Source organism: Artibeus jamaicensis, unplaced genomic scaffold (assembly GCF_021234435.1).
Source record: "Artibeus jamaicensis isolate MK-2021 breed Jamaican fruit bat unplaced genomic scaffold, CSHL_Jam_final contig_1015, whole genome shotgun sequence".
Classification (NCBI taxonomy): Eukaryota; Metazoa; Chordata; class Mammalia; order Chiroptera; family Phyllostomidae; genus Artibeus; species Artibeus jamaicensis.
This window is the reverse complement of record NW_026521194.1, coordinates 363,535-381,595: the sequence shown is the minus strand read 5'-3', so window position 1 is coordinate 381,595 and position 18,061 is coordinate 363,535. Positions and strand designations below refer to the sequence as shown.

At 41.2% G+C, this 18,061-nt stretch overlaps 2 protein-coding genes across 8 annotated transcripts in view; one reads left to right on the top strand and one right to left on the bottom strand.

The window, feature by feature from the left end:
• The window catches only part of SP110 (SP110 nuclear body protein), a 44,404-nt gene extending 43,480 nt beyond the window's left edge, over positions 1–924 (bottom strand). For all 6 annotated transcript variants that reach the window (XR_008391255.1, XM_053663461.1, XM_053663588.1 and 3 more), the window contains exon 1: positions 769–924. The gene's annotated coding sequence lies outside the window, so the exon portion shown is untranslated. The remainder of the gene's footprint in view (positions 1–768) is intronic.
• Positions 925–971: 47 nt separating this feature from the next.
• SP140 (SP140 nuclear body protein) overlaps positions 972–18,061 on the top strand; it is a 131,350-nt gene continuing 114,260 nt past the window's right edge. Inside the window, exons 1-8 of one of the 2 annotated variants that reach the window (XM_053663411.1) lie at positions 972–1,188; positions 1,720–1,848; positions 8,171–8,348; positions 9,559–9,727; positions 10,824–10,907; positions 12,899–13,048; positions 15,639–15,722; positions 17,835–17,957. In XM_053663411.1, the coding sequence (XP_053519386.1) occupies positions 1,835–1,848; positions 8,171–8,348; positions 9,559–9,727; positions 10,824–10,907; positions 12,899–13,048; positions 15,639–15,722; positions 17,835–17,957 (802 nt within the window). In that variant the 5' untranslated portion in view covers positions 972–1,188; positions 1,720–1,834. Of the gene's footprint in view, positions 1,189–1,719; positions 1,849–4,316; positions 4,532–8,170; positions 8,349–9,558; positions 9,728–10,823; positions 10,908–12,898; positions 13,049–15,638; positions 15,723–17,834; positions 17,958–18,061 lie in introns of those variants that run through there. The other variant, XM_053663394.1, reaches the window with a different exon arrangement.

Below are 18,061 nucleotides of genomic sequence, written 5' to 3'. Positions count from 1 at the left end.
GTAGGAAAAAAGCAAAAGACATAAGCAAGCAATTAGGACAAATGTGCAATAAATAAAATAAAAAAACATGGCAACTCACTAGTAGTCAAAACTGCAAATGACAACCACTTAATAACATGTCTGCCTATCAAATCAACCACGAGAGAAAAAAATAGCAATAGTCACAGACTCTCCTGGTGGACACGCAAATATTCTAAACATTCTAAACTTTCTGGAGGCTAACTCGGTGGTCACGGTTAAATGTCCTCAAATATGTCTTCCCTTAAGTCCCAAGTTCCACTTCCAGGAATTTATTTCAGGGAAATAATTATGGAAATGCTTAAAGGAAAAAAAAACATAAACACTTTACAATAAACTCCCGAGGGGATTAAGTGTCCTCCCCTTATTTTCTCTTTTCCACCAGCTTCCCAACTATCGCTGGTCCCTTGCACAGCGGATAATGAATGAGCTGCTTGTTTGGGGAGGGCAAGATCACAGAGCGTCAATGAGGAAGGTTGGAGAGCAAATCCTGTCCCGTACACACCGACAGGCGAGAATCCAGGGAAAAAAGAGCTGAGCTGTGTGTGCGCTTCCTGCCCAGTTCTCTCCCAGTTTCGCAGACTCCTATTAAATCCCGCACGCCCTCTATCTCTTTGGAAAACACAATGTTACAAAGGAGTGGGCCTCACTGTTTAAACAGTTGGGTTCCACCCTGCCGCTGCTGCCAGGAAATGATTAACAAAAGTCCAATCGCCCAAAATGAACAAAACAGCCAAGTCGAAAACCTACCTGGATGCTGAGTTTCCCACCTGCTCCTTCCCCTTCCTGGGTGCGGAGGCCAGCCCGGGGCGCTCCTGAAGGCCTGGGAAAAAGGCAGGCAGGTGGGGAGAAACCGTGGGTGAGGCAGGAAGTCTGTGTTCGGCACACGCAGCAGCAAAGGCCTGGCTTCAGAGGAAAGAAAAGTGAAACTATTTTGAGCAGATAGTGCAGGAAGCCGAAGGCTGTGCCGGCAGCCTTGCTCCACCCCCCGCCCCTGCGCGGAAACTTGGGAGATTACCTAGTGGACAGTGATGGACCGGCCCAGGAGGGGTCACAGAGGGGAAGAGGTGTAAGGGTCCAGTCCCAGGGTCCAGGGGAACTGAGAAGCCGCCAGGGGTCTGCTTCCTCGCCTACCTCTGTTTCCCATGATGTCGTTCTGCCCTTTTTGGGGTGAGGAGCATGTTCTACCCCTGCATTGTGGTGCTGGTGCTGGCTACGCAACTGAGTACATTTACTAGAAACTGCCAGAGTTTAAAAAACTAACACACAACTCAAGGGGAAGCGAGGTGGCTCAGAAATGCCTATCATTTGTCAGGATAAAATCATTACCTAAGAAAATTGAAATAAAGGGAACCTGAACATAAACTGAAGTTACGCAGAGGTAGGCAGCCCTCTGGGCTGGAAGGTGGCAGGGAGCTAGGCCGGCAGGTGGGCAGGGGGCGAGTGCGGAGCCAGAGTGAAGGCAGAGACCATTCCACCACCCCTGGAGAAAGTTGCCCTTTGCAGGTGTCTCCCCTGCAGCCCCAGCATCAGGCAGCCCTGCTCCGCTTTCTGTCACTATGGAGTCTGTCTGTGTTCAAGTTTTATGTCAGTGGAAACATACAGAGTGTGCTTTTTCATCTATGGCTTCCTTTGCTTAGTACAATACTTTTGAGATTTATTTCAGTTGCTGCAAGTCAGTAATGTATCACTCTTTGGCAGGTGTGCTGGCCACCTCCTGCCCATTCGGTCTGAGCACCACGGCGTTGTCAATGGAATCAATCAGACTGGTGGTCTGTGGGATGGCCGAGTGATCCAGGTGTCTTTGAACTATATTATGAGAAGGGGCAGGTGAGTTAACGTCACTCCTAAGCAAAACTGTAAATGAGTACGCTGATCTGTTGTGTGAGAATGAAAACTGTTTCTGATTCTCCTTTCTAATCAGACTGGAGAGAATACCTTTGACAAGTCAATGGCCACATACCATGACCTGAGATGGTATGACCTGGGCTGGGGATCTTACTGCCCCAACAGCCTATTTTCTTATCTCGGTTCTCCAGCTTTCTCATAAATTCTGTGAGCTAGTGAATACACTGCCAAGAAATTGATGTTCTGCTGAGTTAGCCAGAGTCCATTAAGTTACTTGTACCTCAAAACCTCAACTGATTAAAAAATTGGTACCAGAGAGGAATTCTAGGTAACAGATCTTCACAGAAATGCAGCCAATCTGGGACTGGTTGTCTGACCTAATTGGACATAATAGTCACGAGCATCCCATGAACATTCTAAGATGGGGATTTGCTAGACTTTAGTAAGCAAGGGCAAGCTAGCAAAATAACTTGTAACACCAGATTGTGATCAGGACTCTGCAATTCATTCCCTGATTCCAAGTGTCAGATATTGGCACATAAACACAATGGAGAGAAATCCTTCAGGTAGAAAGATAACATCAGCTTGCCTTCAGGATTATCACCCAGTTGGCCTAAATCTGGGAGGGGGACAGAGGAAGGAGGCAGGCCAGTGTTTTTTACCCTATGGGTCCTATGCAAGGAAAAGATGACTCTCTAGTGAATGTAGAGAAAAACAAGAGAGTGGAAAACAGAACCTAAAATTCCAGCTCCTTGTCATCTGGGCTAATGCATGTTACTGCAAAGTAGGCTTACTGATAAACTTGACAGGAACACCCCTTCCAGCCCAGTCTCACCACTAGTCAACTGAGGAGCACCAAAGACTTTGTGCTTGCCCAGCTCAGTGGTGGCCTGCTGCCTAGGGCAGAGAGAGAGAGGAAAAAGGACACCAGACTGGCTGATGTAGTCTGGACCACCATGGCCCATAGAGGCTGAGAACCAAGGATGGTGGTGCCTAACAGAGGCTCAGCTTACCAGCTCCTCTGCCCTACAAGGTCAGAAGATAGGGAGAGAAGGAGGGAGAGATGGGGGGACATGTGGGAGGGAGGGAAGGAGGGAGAGAGAGAGAGAGAGAGAGAGAGAGAGAGAGAGGAAGACATGTTTGTGCAGCAGCTGGGCACATAGACCTTGCCTGCTGTCCTAGAATCTTTTGGTGGAAAAGAAAGAGCAAAAGTTGGCAGAGGGGTAGGAATCCCTGCCTTCTATATTTTGCAAACATATATAGGCAAAATCTTGAACACATTATAGTGAGCCAGAAGAAGTGGGATTGCTTTGCTTCTCGGTCTCTGCTGTGACCGAGGCCCTGGATTCTACAGATAACCTGGTTCCTCTTCACTTCTGTCCGTGACCCATTGTCCTGCCTGCATTTTTATCCTGTGGTTTCTTGGTATTTATTTTATTTGCACATTGTTCCCATTTCTTTATTTTTTAACTTTATGTTGATACATAAAGTTAAAAAATTCTCTGGAGAGAATACCTTTGCCAAAAATTCTCTGGAGAGAATACCTTTGCCAAATTCTCTAAAGAGATAAGAAAATAGGCTGTTGGGGCAGTAAGATTCCCCAGCCCAGGTCATCCCACAGCCTCAGGTTCATGGTATGTGGCCATTGATTTGGCAAAGGTATTCTCTCCAGAGAATTTTTTAACTTTATGTATCAACATAAAGTTATACATTGCTTCAAATCCTTTACAGAATGAGGGCTGGGTATAAGTGAAAACATTATGTACAAACATAAATGCGACACACTGGTTAATTAACTAGCATCACCTTGACGTTTAAGGCCAAGGTAATCTCAGTTCTAAACCTTCTCCCATCCGATGAGAAGGCTGTAGCTCTCCTCAAGATTTCAGTGACTAGCTGAAGCTCAGTTTTTTCCTAGTAACTCTGGCTGCATTTGGAAAGTGCTCACATATTCAAGAAGTCTTAGAATTTCACACCAAGCTTCTGTGCCCAAACCTGGCGCTCCCCTCTGCTTGCAGGAGTTGGGAGAGTTCTCTCTTGACTCTGGCTGCCTTCCAGAGCTTTGAAGAGCATCCTCCCCGCTTCATAATGCTGAACGTTTGGACTGTCCTCAGGCCCAGCTCTGCGCACTGGGCCAACCCTGTCCAGTCTGAAGCTTGCCACGGTGCCTGGCCAGCACCCTGGGCCTGAGAGAGGATCTGAAATATTTCATGTCCCTTCTCACCCCACCTCAGCAAGGGGAAGGACAAAAGTGAAATTCACTTAATGCCCAATACAACGGTACTGCCTCATCTTAAAACAACTTTCATTCCTTTGAGTTAATTAGACTTGCCCGCCAAATTTCCTTTGTCTGAACAAATGGCCCCATCTCCCGCCTCCATCTGGCCTTGCTCCTCCTCCTGGGGCTGAGAACAGCCCTGAGGATTGGAGGAGGGACAGACACGTCACAGTGATCAGCCATTTCACTTTTCATTCACCCTGTGGGTGCCGCGCCTGACGGATCCTTCAATGGGTAGCCATCCTCGTCCTCATTAGAGCTCTGGGAAGGAAGAAGGCAGAGAGACAGTGTTGGTCCGCCTGACCAAGCGAGGTTCTAGTCCAGTTCCATGGCCACAGGGGGCCAGCAGTAGAAGATGGCAGGTGGAGGCAATGATCTCAACCACAGGTCAGTCCTGGCTTTCTCTACTGTCCTTCATCTCTGGTAAGGTCGGCATCTACCTTGTTCTTTCTGTCTACCCAGCCTCACTCCCCAGGTGTGCAAGAGACTGAGATTGCAAATAAGTAAATAAGGAGCGTGTCAGGCTTTTAAAATTAAAATGGGGGAATTAAGGCCACAGGAGCCACGTCACTCTGTCTCTATACAATAGCCGTGCAGCTGAGCCTCTCAGAGCTCAGTGATTCCTCACAATCTTGAACCCTCCCATTCCCCCACATGCCTCCTCTGTCCCCACCCAAAGACAACTCTCCCTAGAAAAGGTCTTTTCAGAAAAACTAACATCCAAATCAAATGCCTGACTTTTGTCAAGCTTTTTCTAGTTTCCCGGTAGGCTGGGAACCAGTTTTATTCAAAGTCTGAGAGTCAATTCAGTGCTTCTGACACTGGATAGGAGGAAGTGAAAATAGGTGGGGCCCAACAAAGGTTGTGTGACAGTGTGCGGAGTGAGCATTGCTTTCCTTTCTCTGGGATGTGATACCCATCTGGTTAGAGAAAGATGTAAATTGTCTTTGAAAATGCAAGATAAAAGAAATAAAATATAATGGAAAAAATGCAAGATAAATGCACCCATATATTCATGTTGGTAAAAATTAAAACAGTGTGCAATCCTGGACTCTGAGCTGGGGCTAATCCTGGCACTAGCTGGGTACCAAGAAGGCCATTGTGAGGGTGGGGGTAATGCTGCCCTCATAGAATGAGTTACAAGGTGATGCCCCTGCTTCCGTTTTCTGGAAGAGACCTTAGCTGGAATGCTTTAGTAGAATTAACTAGTGATACCGTCTGGGCCTGGTGCTTTCTTTTAGGGAGGGGCTAATAATTATTGATTCAATTCCTTTAACAGATATAGGCCTATTCAGAGGATCTATTTTTCCTTGTTGAGTTTTGGTAGTTTGTGTGATTTAAGAAATGTGTCCATTTAATTTTTTAAAAATCAGATTCGTAGGCATAGTGTTGTCCGTAGTATTGTTTCTTTATTATTCTTTCAATGTCCATGGGATGAATAGTGATTTTTTTTGTCTCTGATGTTTGTAATTTGTCTTGTCCCTTTTTTCTTTGTTAGCCTGGTGAAAAGTTTGTCAACTTTATTGATTTTTTTCAAAAAATCACCTTTGGCTTCATTGATTTTTTTTCTAATGTTTTCCTATTTTAAATTTCACCAAGTTCTGCTCTAACTCATATGATTTCTTTTCTACTGCTTGCCCTAAGCTGGTTTCTCTTTTTTCTCTAGTTCTCTTAGGCGGTAATTTCTTGATTTAGATCTTGCTTCTTTTCTAATAGATGCATTTTAATGCTATACATTTTCCTCTTAAGCACATCTTTTGCTGCATCCCATAAGTTTGATAAGCTGTGTTTTCATTTTTTAGTTAAGTGTATTTCTAAGTTTCTCTTGAGAATTCTTTCTTTGATCTTAGAAGTGTGTTGTTTAATTTTCCAAGTGTGTCTCACTAAGAGTGAGATTTTACAGCTATTTTCTGTTATTTCTACTTTATTATCATATGAGAGCATATTTTTTATTGGGTTGGCCAAAACTCCGTTCTGTTTTTCCCATAAAATAAAAGACACATTTTTTATTTTCACCGATAACTTTAGACATTTGGATATTTTGAGTGTGTTGTCTATCTCCTGCAATTGGCTTCTAGTGGGTAGAGGCCAGGTGTGATGTGAAACATCTTGCAATGCATAAGACAGCCCCACAGTGAAGAATTATTTGGTGAAAATGTCAATAGTACCAAGAAACTTTACAAACCACTTTTGACGTGTTCAACCAGCTCCTCCTCCTCCTCCACTGTACAAATCTTTTTGTGTTTCAATTGCAGATATTACTTCCTTGAAGTAATAAAACATAATACTCTGAAAATAATGCATGTTTTCTTCCATCTCCAATATTAAAATGGCTGCACAAAAATTCACCAATTTTGATTTTTTTCAAATTCACACTGATATGACAGCTGTCACAATATAATCTAACAAAATTGTTTTGAATGAAGTTAAAGACAACTAAGCACTACTAGAACCATCATACAGAAAAAAACGTAATGGACTTTTGGGCCAAGCCAGGATGATTTCTCTCCTTTTAAATTTGTTAGGATCTGTTTAATAGTGTAGAATATGGCCTATTTTGGCAATATACCACGTAAGCTCAAGGGGTATGTGTACTTTGTTCATGTTGAAAGGAGAATACTATAAATGTCAATTAGATCAAATTTTGATTGATGGTGCTGTTCAGGTCAACTATGTTCTTACTGACCTTCTGATTGCTTGATCTATCAACTACTAAAAGAGTGGTAATGAAGTTGTTAAACAATATCAAAAAATCTGGAGGGTTTGGCTATAAATAAATATAAAAATTTATTCAGGGATCTTAGAGTTTGCAAACTGAAAATATAGGGAAAAATCCAGAGGTGTTCCAGAGAAGAAAAGTTTAAAGTTCTTACAGTAAAAAGTATGTTCTTGAGAATTATCAGTCCTGCATTCTTAGTTCTTGGGTTGGTTCAAGTCTGGACTCTGAGCTGTTATCAGTCAGTTGCTAGGATGGATGATGGATGTCAGGATGTCCAGAAGATGGGCACCAGGAATCTGGTACCCCTAGTCGCCTACATAATGAACGTCAGGTGTGTGTGTGTGTGTGTGTGTGTGTGTGTGTGTGTGTGAGCCCTTGTGAGGATAACCAGAGGTTTATATGGAGGTCTAGATGTATACCTTGGCTTTGACAGGGACTGGAAAATTCAAAAACATTTACGTTCCCAGACTTCTTAAAACAAGAATGGAGTCTTTTCTCATGTCTCAACTTTCATGTCAGTACTTTTAGTAGCTTTGTTAAAATGGCTCGTTTTTATATATACCTTGTCTTTACTCCTTCTGCAAATTCTTCAACAACAGTAGTCAGTTTATCTAGTTTTCCTTTTAGTTTATCAATTTTATTTTCATGTACTTTGATGAAGAAGTAATCTGTAGTGTGGGTCAGTAGGCTGGAGACCAAATAGCTGATATTGTATTCAGTCTGAAAACAGTTTGGCGGAAGATTTCTTCTTATTCCAGGAGGCTGGTCTTTTGGTTTTATTCATGCTTTCATCTGATTGGATGAAGCCCACCCTCATTATGGAGGGCAAACTGCTTATTCAAAGTTTACCAAGTTAAATGTTAGTCTTGTCTCTAAACACCCTCTTGTCCCTAAACATATCATATTGAATATGATATGAACATTGATATGAATAATATCATGATTCATATGATATTGTGATATGAACCATCACAATATCATATCAATTCCTATAAAGACTGTAACATTTAAAAATTCAATGTATTTCCTAGAGGGTTCAGGCCAAAGTCTTTTTACAATAGTTTTGAGTAGTGCAGGGTGAACTCTTTCACTTCATTGTACAAGTCTTAAGCTCAGTGTTTTTCTTCTCTCACACCCTTGATTATTCTCTAAGTAAATGAATTCCATTTCTTGTGGTCTCTCCACAAGAACAGTATTTTATGTGTGTCAGTCCTCCGCGGACTATCTTTCATGCCTAATGTCTTCCAGTTCCCACAAGCCTCTTAGAAACCCAGTGTCTACATTCACATCATGTCTTTATTTTTCAGGATGTTCCCTGGGGACCCAAACCCAGGGGAGCAGAATGTGGAGGAGCAGTTTCTCTATGAGTTCATTTTCAAGTTCTTCAAAGAAAATAAGGTGGAGATTGCAAGTGCAATAACAAAGCCATTTCCCCTTTTCATGGGTCTACGGGACCGAGGCTTTCTCCCTGAACAAATGTTTGAAGTAAGTGAGGAGACGCCCCTCTTGGTAAAGAGGCCCTTCTTGTACTCCTGCAAATTTCAGGGTGCAGAGTGTGGACCTCCACTGCCTTGTACCTGAGAAGGTGACAGGAGAAGCAGAGCCACAGAAAACATTCCTCTTTCTGCAGTAAATGTTGGTGGAGGGACATGGGGATGAGGATGTGGCAGGACTGGAAGTGGGAACGCTCCGTAGGTAGAGACCATGTTAGGTGTAGCCATACAATGCGACACAGATAACTATAATTAATGCAAACAAGTGAGTTTGGTAACAGTTCACTACGAAGCCCTCTTATTTTACACACTTGAATCTGAGATTATTGAAACTCACAGGGAAGTTGTGTCGCATTAGGATAAATTTGAAAACATGCTTACTGCCTTCTCTCCAAATCATTTCTTGTTCTTTAGACAACTCTGGAGCCCGATAGTGTAGCTGAAGCTTAGCAGTGGGTCTTCCTAAGGATATTGAGGACAAGTTTTCTCTTTATTTATGAACTTTCTTTTTTTTTATATATATATATATATTTTTATTTAGTTATTTTTCAAGTACAGTTTTTTGTCTATTTTTCCCATCCCAGCCTCCCCTGCCCCTTGCTCCCCACCTCCCTCCCATTTCCACCCCCCTTTAGTTCTCGTCCCTGTGTCCTTCCTATTTGTTCCTCCAAATCCCTCCCCCTTTTTCCCCTTAACTTCCCTTCCTTCTCCCCTCTGGTCACTATCCCCTTGTTCTCTATTTCAGTGTCTTTGTTTTTTTTTCTGCTTGCTTGTTTGTTTTGTTGTTTCATTGCCCTTTGGCCATGTACACAGCAGGGGAGAGTGGTTGTCTGGTTTCCTGGGACTTCAGGGCAGATCAGTCCTGGGTAGAGGGCAGCAGGGTATTGTCTAGTCACTGAAGTGGCCACCTTTTACCAATCAAACGACTCCCGAAGCCTCTTGGTCAGACCTTTAGAGCCCCACATGATATGCAACTTTGAACCCACTTTTATTCTTCAAAGTAGCTCTCTGAAGTGTACATCAATGTCAAAGAGTAAGGTTCACAAAATAAGTCTATTTTTCTGGTGGAGAAGATTTAAGTGGTCATCTAAATATATGTAACACTGTAACATTTTAAAGAGAACAAATAGTTTATTTACAATCTGAATATTCTATGACTCATACATGCATGCCTACAAAGTTGTCCTTTCAATCTTTTTAAGCATTTTCAAGAAGCTTGTAGAAATCTGGTCCCCGTGGAGGCCGTGGCGTATAACGTTCTCAGTGAACTGGAGAAGAGATTTGACAAGACAGTTCTGGAGGTATTGTTCAGCAAGGTTAACCTGGAGGCCTATCCTGCTTTACTTGAGGTTTTCAGCAGCTTCCAAAATGGTAATTATAGCATTCCATGACATTTGGGGATTCAAGTTAATTTCATTCACTGATTCATTCATTCATTCTTCATTAATATTTGATGGTTATTTTGGGTGACTGCTACATGGTACGCATGAGATAAGACGGTGTGCATGACCTGAGGTTAACAAAGCCCACAAGTGATTCTTCAAGCAGGACCTGAATTTGGTGCTAAGAACCATAATATTTCAGTTTCCACTTTTTGGGGGGTGGGGAGGAAGATTTGAATTATGCTCTTTTGTGGCAAAGAAGAAAGCCCTCTCTCATATTTGCAGAAATGTTCAAAAATGAAAAGATTTCCCTTGTATTAGAAAAGTTATCATTAAGTGAAGTTCTGTGCCAGCTTACTTCTCCAAACGCACAATGAAGAGTCAGAAGAGACTGTAAGCACATACCCAACATGAGGGAGGAGCAGCCAGCAAAGCTGCAGAAGGCCAAACGAGGGGAAGGGGATGTAAGCATTCTGTGGCTAAAAAAGACAGTATGGATGAGAGTGCTAAGAAGCTAATTCTGAACCCTCTTTGCCAAGGAATTTAAAGTTTATAACTTGGGAGATAAAGCATCATTAAAGATTTTTAAACAGAGAACAAGTAAAAGGAGTCAGTGTAAAGAATGGGATGTGTTGGTTTGTGAAAGCGGTATCTTGATTGTATCTTGATCTATTTCTCTATAAACATGATCTTTCTGCTGAAGAAATCAAACCTCTGTGCTTCTTCCCTATTCCTGTTGTGTGTAGAGTTTACAAAACACATTCCACATATATTATTTATTTTAAATGGGCTTTCACTGTTCCCTGATCATTTTGAAGGGATTTAACCATGATTTGCAAGTTGTCCACTTGTCCATCATTTTTAAACCTCGAGATGTTCATCTCTGTGTGGAACAGTTATAGGGTTCCAGGAGCAACATCAAGTCACAGGTCATGCAAGACCCCCCCAAACCTAGGATTTCCTGAGTGCTGGAAGTTTTCCCTCTGAATTGTTAGAGTCCAGAATATACCTGGATATGTAATTGTAAGATGCAGCTCCTGGTCACTGCCTGAAACCTCTAATTGTCTTTTCCTTCCTCTTCTCAGTGATTCTCGAGTACTTCAATTACCAAGCTATTGATGAGGAAGACACAAAGGAGATGCTCAACTCCCAACACATCTGTGGACAAGGTAATTAGGACTTGATAGAAACTTGTTTTCTCATCTACTAAGGCAAAAAGTGATCACAGATCAGGGGACCAAGCCTCCTGAGTGGAGAGTGTACTCTGGGGAAGAGATGCAGGAGGAGATGGGAAACCAGAGCAGTGGTGAGTTGCATGGGTTCCTGATCAACCAACCAGATATGGAACCCAAGAATATCTTCAGGCAGATGTAACACCTGCGAAGTGGGGACATACGCCCAAGAGAGAAGATCTTGCTGAGATCATAAGGCAGAAAGAACTAAGGAGAGAACTGACCGTAGTATGTATGAGTTAGGAATTCACTGAATCTGTGAAGGAGTAAGAGTTCGGCCCTTTGTAACAAGTCCAAAAAGAAAGACTTTGGTATATCTAAAGAAAGAAATGTTGTAAATATTACTCATAATATAAGAAAAGAGAGGAAGCAAGTAAGTAGTAGTTGTGTGTAGAAGAGAATATAGAAGGTGCTGTGCAGAAAAGAAGAGAGGGGAAAAAGGAGTAAAAGGGAATAGAATAGTAAAAGGGAAAAGGGAAGAGAATAAAGGGCAGTAATAACTTTAACAGTGACGATAGTAACAACACCTACTTTTATGCCCCACTAGGCATAAGATCAGCACTTCACATAGATCAACCCTAATGCTCACATATGAGCTATGTAAGGTTGTGACCAATAACCACCAATTCTAACTTTTCAATCATCCTTTCATTTATTAGTTACAATTAATCATTAAATTATAGCACATATTAGACATTAATACTGAATATTGTGAACTCTTGTAAAATTACTGTACCCCTTCATATTAGTCATATCCCTTTATGAGTAACATCTCACTTGATCTTCTTAAAGGTGCTGCCACTGGGGATTTGTTTTTCCTGTTTTTCAGGAGAAGAAACTGAGGTGTGAGCGAGGATAGTTAGTGATGCATGCAGGTCTCACCACTGGGCACTGGCCTATCTAGGACTCACACCTTCTCCTCCACACCAGCTGAGAGCTAAGACTCTGAGGCTTCACAGCTGGGCTTCAAGTCTTGGCTCTACCATTTACTTACTTGGGTGTTCTGTGTTCAAATATTTCTGTGTTCAAGTATTCTCATCCATGAACCTGTATCTCTATCTACATCTAAAATAATGTTGGTTTAAGAATTAAATGCCTTAATTTATGCAGAGAACTAAATTTGCAGCATAAAGTGGCCCAGTAATGTATATCTGACTGCAACAATTGAACATTTAGTTTTCCCTCAAACACTCACTGAACAAAAAGTTAGTTTTCAGATTAGAGTAGCAGTGAATGAAACAGCCTCCAAACCCAAGAAAAGGCCATCATCGTAGGCCAAATTGTCTAAAACAAATGTATTTATTTGTTAAATGTTGACTTTTTTCTTCAAAATAGCCAATGTAAGAAAAAACATAAGAATATAACCAGCCTTGTAGAATGCCATGAATATATATCCTTTAACTTGGATATATATCTCAGGTATTATGCACTTTTACATTTTTAACTGTAGTCATACATTTTTAAAAAAGATTTTATTTATTTATCTTTAGAGGGGAAGGAAAGGAGAGAGGGAGAGAAACATCAATGTAAGGTTGCCTTTTGCATGTCCCCTGCTGGGAACTGACCTGCAGGGAACCGGCCTGCAACTCAGGCATGTGCCCTGACTGGGAATCGAACGGCGATTGTCTGGTTCACAGGCCCGCGCTCAATCCACTGAGCTACACCAGCTAGGGCTGTAGTCATACATTTTTATAAAGTTTGTTTCTCTTTTAATAATCTACTTATTCTTTTGAACAAAGACAAATTGATAAAAGTATAAAGTATACATTAAAAGCATATATAAAAATATGCTTAGAGATTCATTTACTATGAGGGTAGGGGAAATGAGAATAGGATAGTGGAGGGTTAGTAGTAGACATTAGTAAACAGTGAAAGAGGTGTATCGTAAGAAAGGAGAAAAATTCTTCAATATTCCTAATGTGATTCAGGTGCCACCCTACTTGGAGCTGGAATTCAACAGTATCTTACTAATGGACAGCAGATGAGTACAAAGAAAGAAGAACCATCTTTTGACCCAAATATTTCAATACAAACCCAGAAAATGACAAATGAATCTGCCCAAGAATCTCAACAAGCAGGTACAGTTGACTTAGTCTAAAAATTGCCTGATGACTCAGAGTGACTCTAGCACTTACGGGAAGGGGTTAAGGGCTGTGTCACATGGTCATAATTCATAAATGAAGTCCCAAGAAGCCTAAAATAGGGCAGAAGAGTAGACCAGGGCCTGAGGTAAGAAGACATATATTTACCAAGAAAGGGTCCCTAGTTTTTATGGCAAAAGAGAAAGGGGGAAAACCCACAAAGAGACAGAGAGGATAGGATGCTCAAATAACAGAGAACTGGAAGGGAAAGACTAGAGACAAGGGGGAAGGAGTTGGAAGCCTCCCTGGGGAAGGTAGAGGCAAAAACACAAAGTGGAGTGGCCAAGGACAGAGAAGCCCTCAGAATGAAGGGGCCACAAATAGTTCCTCAGGCAGAGGCAGCTGTGGGGGCCGGACGAGCATTGGAACTGTGAGTAATGGAAAGAAGTAAAATGAGCTGTAAAAAGGCTGAAAAGAGGTAGAGCAAACGTGTAAAAATTAAGCTTCGCTCCTCTTCCTTCTTCACTTCCTCTGCATAAATTAAATGACTTAATTTAATTAAGCTTCCTACCTAATGAAGTGTGTGTTTCACTTCCTCTTTCACATCATTCATAGAAGATAATTGGTGTTGGGTCACAAAACTAAAAGTCAAGGCTGAAACTATGAAGCTTCTAGAAGAAAGCACAGAAGACTATCTTTGCAACTTAGGCAGGCAAAAATTTGTTACACAGGACACAGAAAAACATGAGTCATAAAATAAAGACTTGATAAATCGGACGTCATCAAAACTAAGAACTTCTGTTATCCAAAGATATCATTGAGAAAAAGACAAGCAAGTTGAGAGACTGGGAGCAAATATGTATAATACATAGATCTGATAAAAGGCTTTACCCAGAATATGTAAAGAACTCCTATGAGCAAATACTAAAAAATCACACCACAAATTAAAAAAATAGACAAAAGACTTGAATGGACACTTCTTGCAGAAGATAGAAATCATCAAGCACATAAAGTATACAATGCCATTAATCATCAGGGAAATGCAAATTTAAAACCACAATGGACTACCATTCACTCACTAGAACTGTAAAATAAAACAGACTGAAAACACCATATGTTGGTGAGAATATGCAGCAATTAAAACTTTTTTCATATATTTTGTTGGTAGGAATGTAAAGTGATATAACCACTTTAGAAAACTGTTGATGAGAGTCATAAACTTAATCTAATTTATAGCTCAGCCAACCCACTCCTAAGTGTGAGAAATGAAATTGTCTGTGCACACAAAGATTTGTACAAAAATGGTTAGAGTAGCTTTTTTCTTAATAGCTAAAATCTGGAACCAATGTTTATCAACAGGAGAGTAAATGAATCAACTATAATATACTTAGAATAGCAATCACCAATAAAAGGGAATGAACTACTGGTATATGTAGTAACACGGACAAATTCCCCAAACATTACATTGAACAAAAGAAGCCAGTTGCAAGAGTACATGCTGAGCAATCCTGTATGTATGAGCCCCAGGACAGACAAGTACTGAATCAGAAAGGAAGAGCTTAATTATGGTGATAGAAATTTAAACAGTGGTTGCTTACAGTAGGAACTGACTGGAACACAAAGGACAAGGGAACTTTTTGGCATGGTGGAAATGTTTCAAATCTTTTTTAAAATACAGTTACATTTCTTATAGGAAAAAGATACATTAAAATTAATTGAAGATGCACAGGGCATATACTCTGGGAAGCCTCTGAAGGGTTCTAGCCTCAAAGCTTTCCTTATTGCATGATGCATTACCTTCCTGACACTGATGTGTAGCAATGCGTGAAGAGTATTGTCAACAATATTCCATGCATATTATCACTTCAGGAAGCTCACCCAAGCTTTGGTTGTCAGAGTTTTTATTGGTATGACTGATCGAATTGTGGTTGAATTGAATCTCTAGTCTGTACCTCCCATCATCTGGTTAGTCTTTCCAGTGTGGGCAGCCCACACAGAAAACTTATCTAGTGTGGCTGGCTCCAACCTGCATCATCTCATTAACATAAACTATTAGCTGTGGCCCAGGGAGCTCACTATGAAAAACAAAGGCACTCCTATTACTTGGGAATGGTCAAATGTTTAGAAGTTACCTCCAAGAACCAGGACAATACCAGACCACTCTTTTGACAAAGCCAAGTTCTTTACTATTACATAGGGTCCTTTCTCCTTTTTTCTTTTTTTTCATTTATTTCCTTTTTAAAAATTGAATTTATTGGGGCGACACTGGTTAATAAAAATTATGTAGGTTCAGATGCCCAATTCTATAACACATCATCTGATTATTATATTGTGTGTTCACCACCCCAAGCCAGCTCTCCTTCCATCACCATTTACCCCTCCTCCATTTACCTTCTTCTACCCTCCTTACCCTTTGAAATGTTCCAAATATCGACTGTGATGTTGGTTACACAACTGTTTTCAATGACGTGAGATGCATCTCAGTGAAAAAGGGGAACAAGTGTCTGGCCTCTGGTGGAGTCTTTGAGTAAACAGAGGTCTCTTCTCTGGTCACCAATTTCTGTCATTTTCTTGTCACCTTCTTCAGTGTATTGTGAATACTTACCTGTCCACATGAATAATGTAAGAGGAACAGAAGATAGACCCAGCTTATTGCCACACGATGGACAGGGTAACTATCATTTAACTTATCAAGTCTGTGTTAAATCTTTGTTTTCTTGACCTGTGGAAGCAAAAGGGACATTGTATCTTCTGTCCTAGGCCTGTGCTAACTCTGCTTCCCATACATGCCCTTACCTGCCCACAGCTGTGAGAGAGGCCATGAGAAAAGGAATCTGAGCTTGTGAGTAGACAGAGCATCTACTGATGAAAAATACAAAAAAAAAAAAAGAAATTGAAAAAGGTAGACAGAAGGTAATATACAAAAAATTACATGAATGGATCCAGTTTTTTAAAAAGAGAACATACAATCCTACCATTCCAGGTTGGGATGGGAATAATTTTCTATTAATTTCCCAGAACAATTTAGGATACCTTTGAAATAATGGGACATATCAGTTTCATGTGGGAAATCCTCACTGTGCAGCCAGCCAGTGGGCCCTACAGTCAAAGTCCAAGAGGAGAGTTTTGGAGAGGATGAGAGAGGGGAACCTGGAAGATGAAATCACATGGAGAAACAAAGATAAAGTAATGTTGGCAGACAGAAGGTCAAGACACAGCTGGAGATACATAGATGGAAAGGGAGAAGGTATAAGACACATCATAAGAACAGATAAGCTAAGAAAATATTTCAATGATCAGAGATAAAAATTGAGAGAAAACTACCTAGAAATGGAAAGATGGAGAGGAAAATAAATACTAAGAAATGGGGGAAGTTGGGGAGAGGTACCAAGGCAACCATGTAGAGAAAGAATTAAAGGCAAATGAATGGAAAATAGGTTGAGTGAAAGTGAATAAAGGGCAGAGAGGCATAGATTGGGACACAGTAGGTGTGAGATAAGAGCCGGGTATAAGCATTTTTGGGTACAAGGGTTGACAACATTAGCTTCGAAGTTTCAGATGGAACTGTCCTTAATTATCAAAGTGGCCCTTGCAACATATTTTGCCCTTGCAAAATATTCAGATTGCAACAGGCTCTCCCTAAATATACGAAAGTTTCCCAAGACCGAATCTCCACCCAGGTTATCTCAGATCTGAGGAGAAGGGGTCTGTAGACAGAGATCTACACTTGAATTTTTTGGAGAGCCTTACACGAGGCAATTCCAGACTTGAAAGCAGCATCTTTATTACTCATACTGGACCTAATTCCTGCTCAGCACTCTAAGTCACTATTGTCCTGTGGTTTTTCAAGTTGGAAGCCTAGGAGTCATCCATGGTGGCTCTTGCCCTCAGATGCATGCTCATGTGCCACTTAACACAGTCATTTGTCTTTCAGAGTATCTCCCACCGGTCCTTCTGTCACACCTCCCAGCCTGCGTCTCTAACCCAGACCTTGGTCATGGTTCTCAGAGCACCAGCTACCTGCTCATCTCCTCTTTCTAATCTTGCTCCTATAATATGAGTTATTCACATTTCAACTACATGAGACACTTGAAAATAAAAATCAGATTGTATTATTTTCCCACTTATTAATAGATGGGATTAAATAAACATTTCTTTCAGTGACATCCAAGGTCATCCTTCGTGAGCCACCTGCTTATTTCCCCAGCCTCATCACCTGCCTCCTACACTAGTCAAGATAGAATAAACCTTCTTTCCCAATGATTTTAATTGTTAATTTTTTCTTTCATTTCTGAGCCTCCTCACATGCCCTTTCAGAACAGTTTTCATGTTCCACTACTGTCCAATTACCCTCTCCACTCTGGTTAAATCCTGTTTAAAATAGACTGTCTCAGAGAAGCTTTTTTTTTTTTTTTAGAAAGTTAGCGAACACTTGAGAGACAAAGTGTAGGTGAGGAAGAGCAGTATTACAGAAAGCAAGAGACAAACTTGTAGGGATAGAGAAGAGAGAAACACAAGAGAAGGAGAAACTCCAAGAGATACCAGCAGGAGAAGCAGAGATTGATAAAATGTGTGGAATGAAATGAGAAAGGAAGGTGTAGAAAGAGAATGAGGAGTAAGAATAGGAAAATTTCCCATGACAGCTGAATCCTTCTCAGTCTGTAAGGCAACCTACTGAAGCAAAGTTAACCTTTGGGTCAGGCTGTTTTGCAGAGTGCGGTATTCCAGCTTCTCAGGCTTTCTTGGTTTTCCTATTGATTTTTTTGTGGTGATTCCTTTTTAGCCATAAATTCAGATGTCCATGGGATTTCACTTTTTTCTGAAGAGAACAGCAAGGCCTGCTGTATGACTTGTGATGGAGAAGAGCCTCAGGAAGCCTTGAGCTCCCCACCGACATATGAGCCAGGTAAGAAAGGGGAGATCGTCAGTCCTACGCTTCAGGATGTCAGGTGGCCGAATGCAGGACTGCCTGATGTTTCCTAACTCATGAAATTGTGAACACTCTCCACT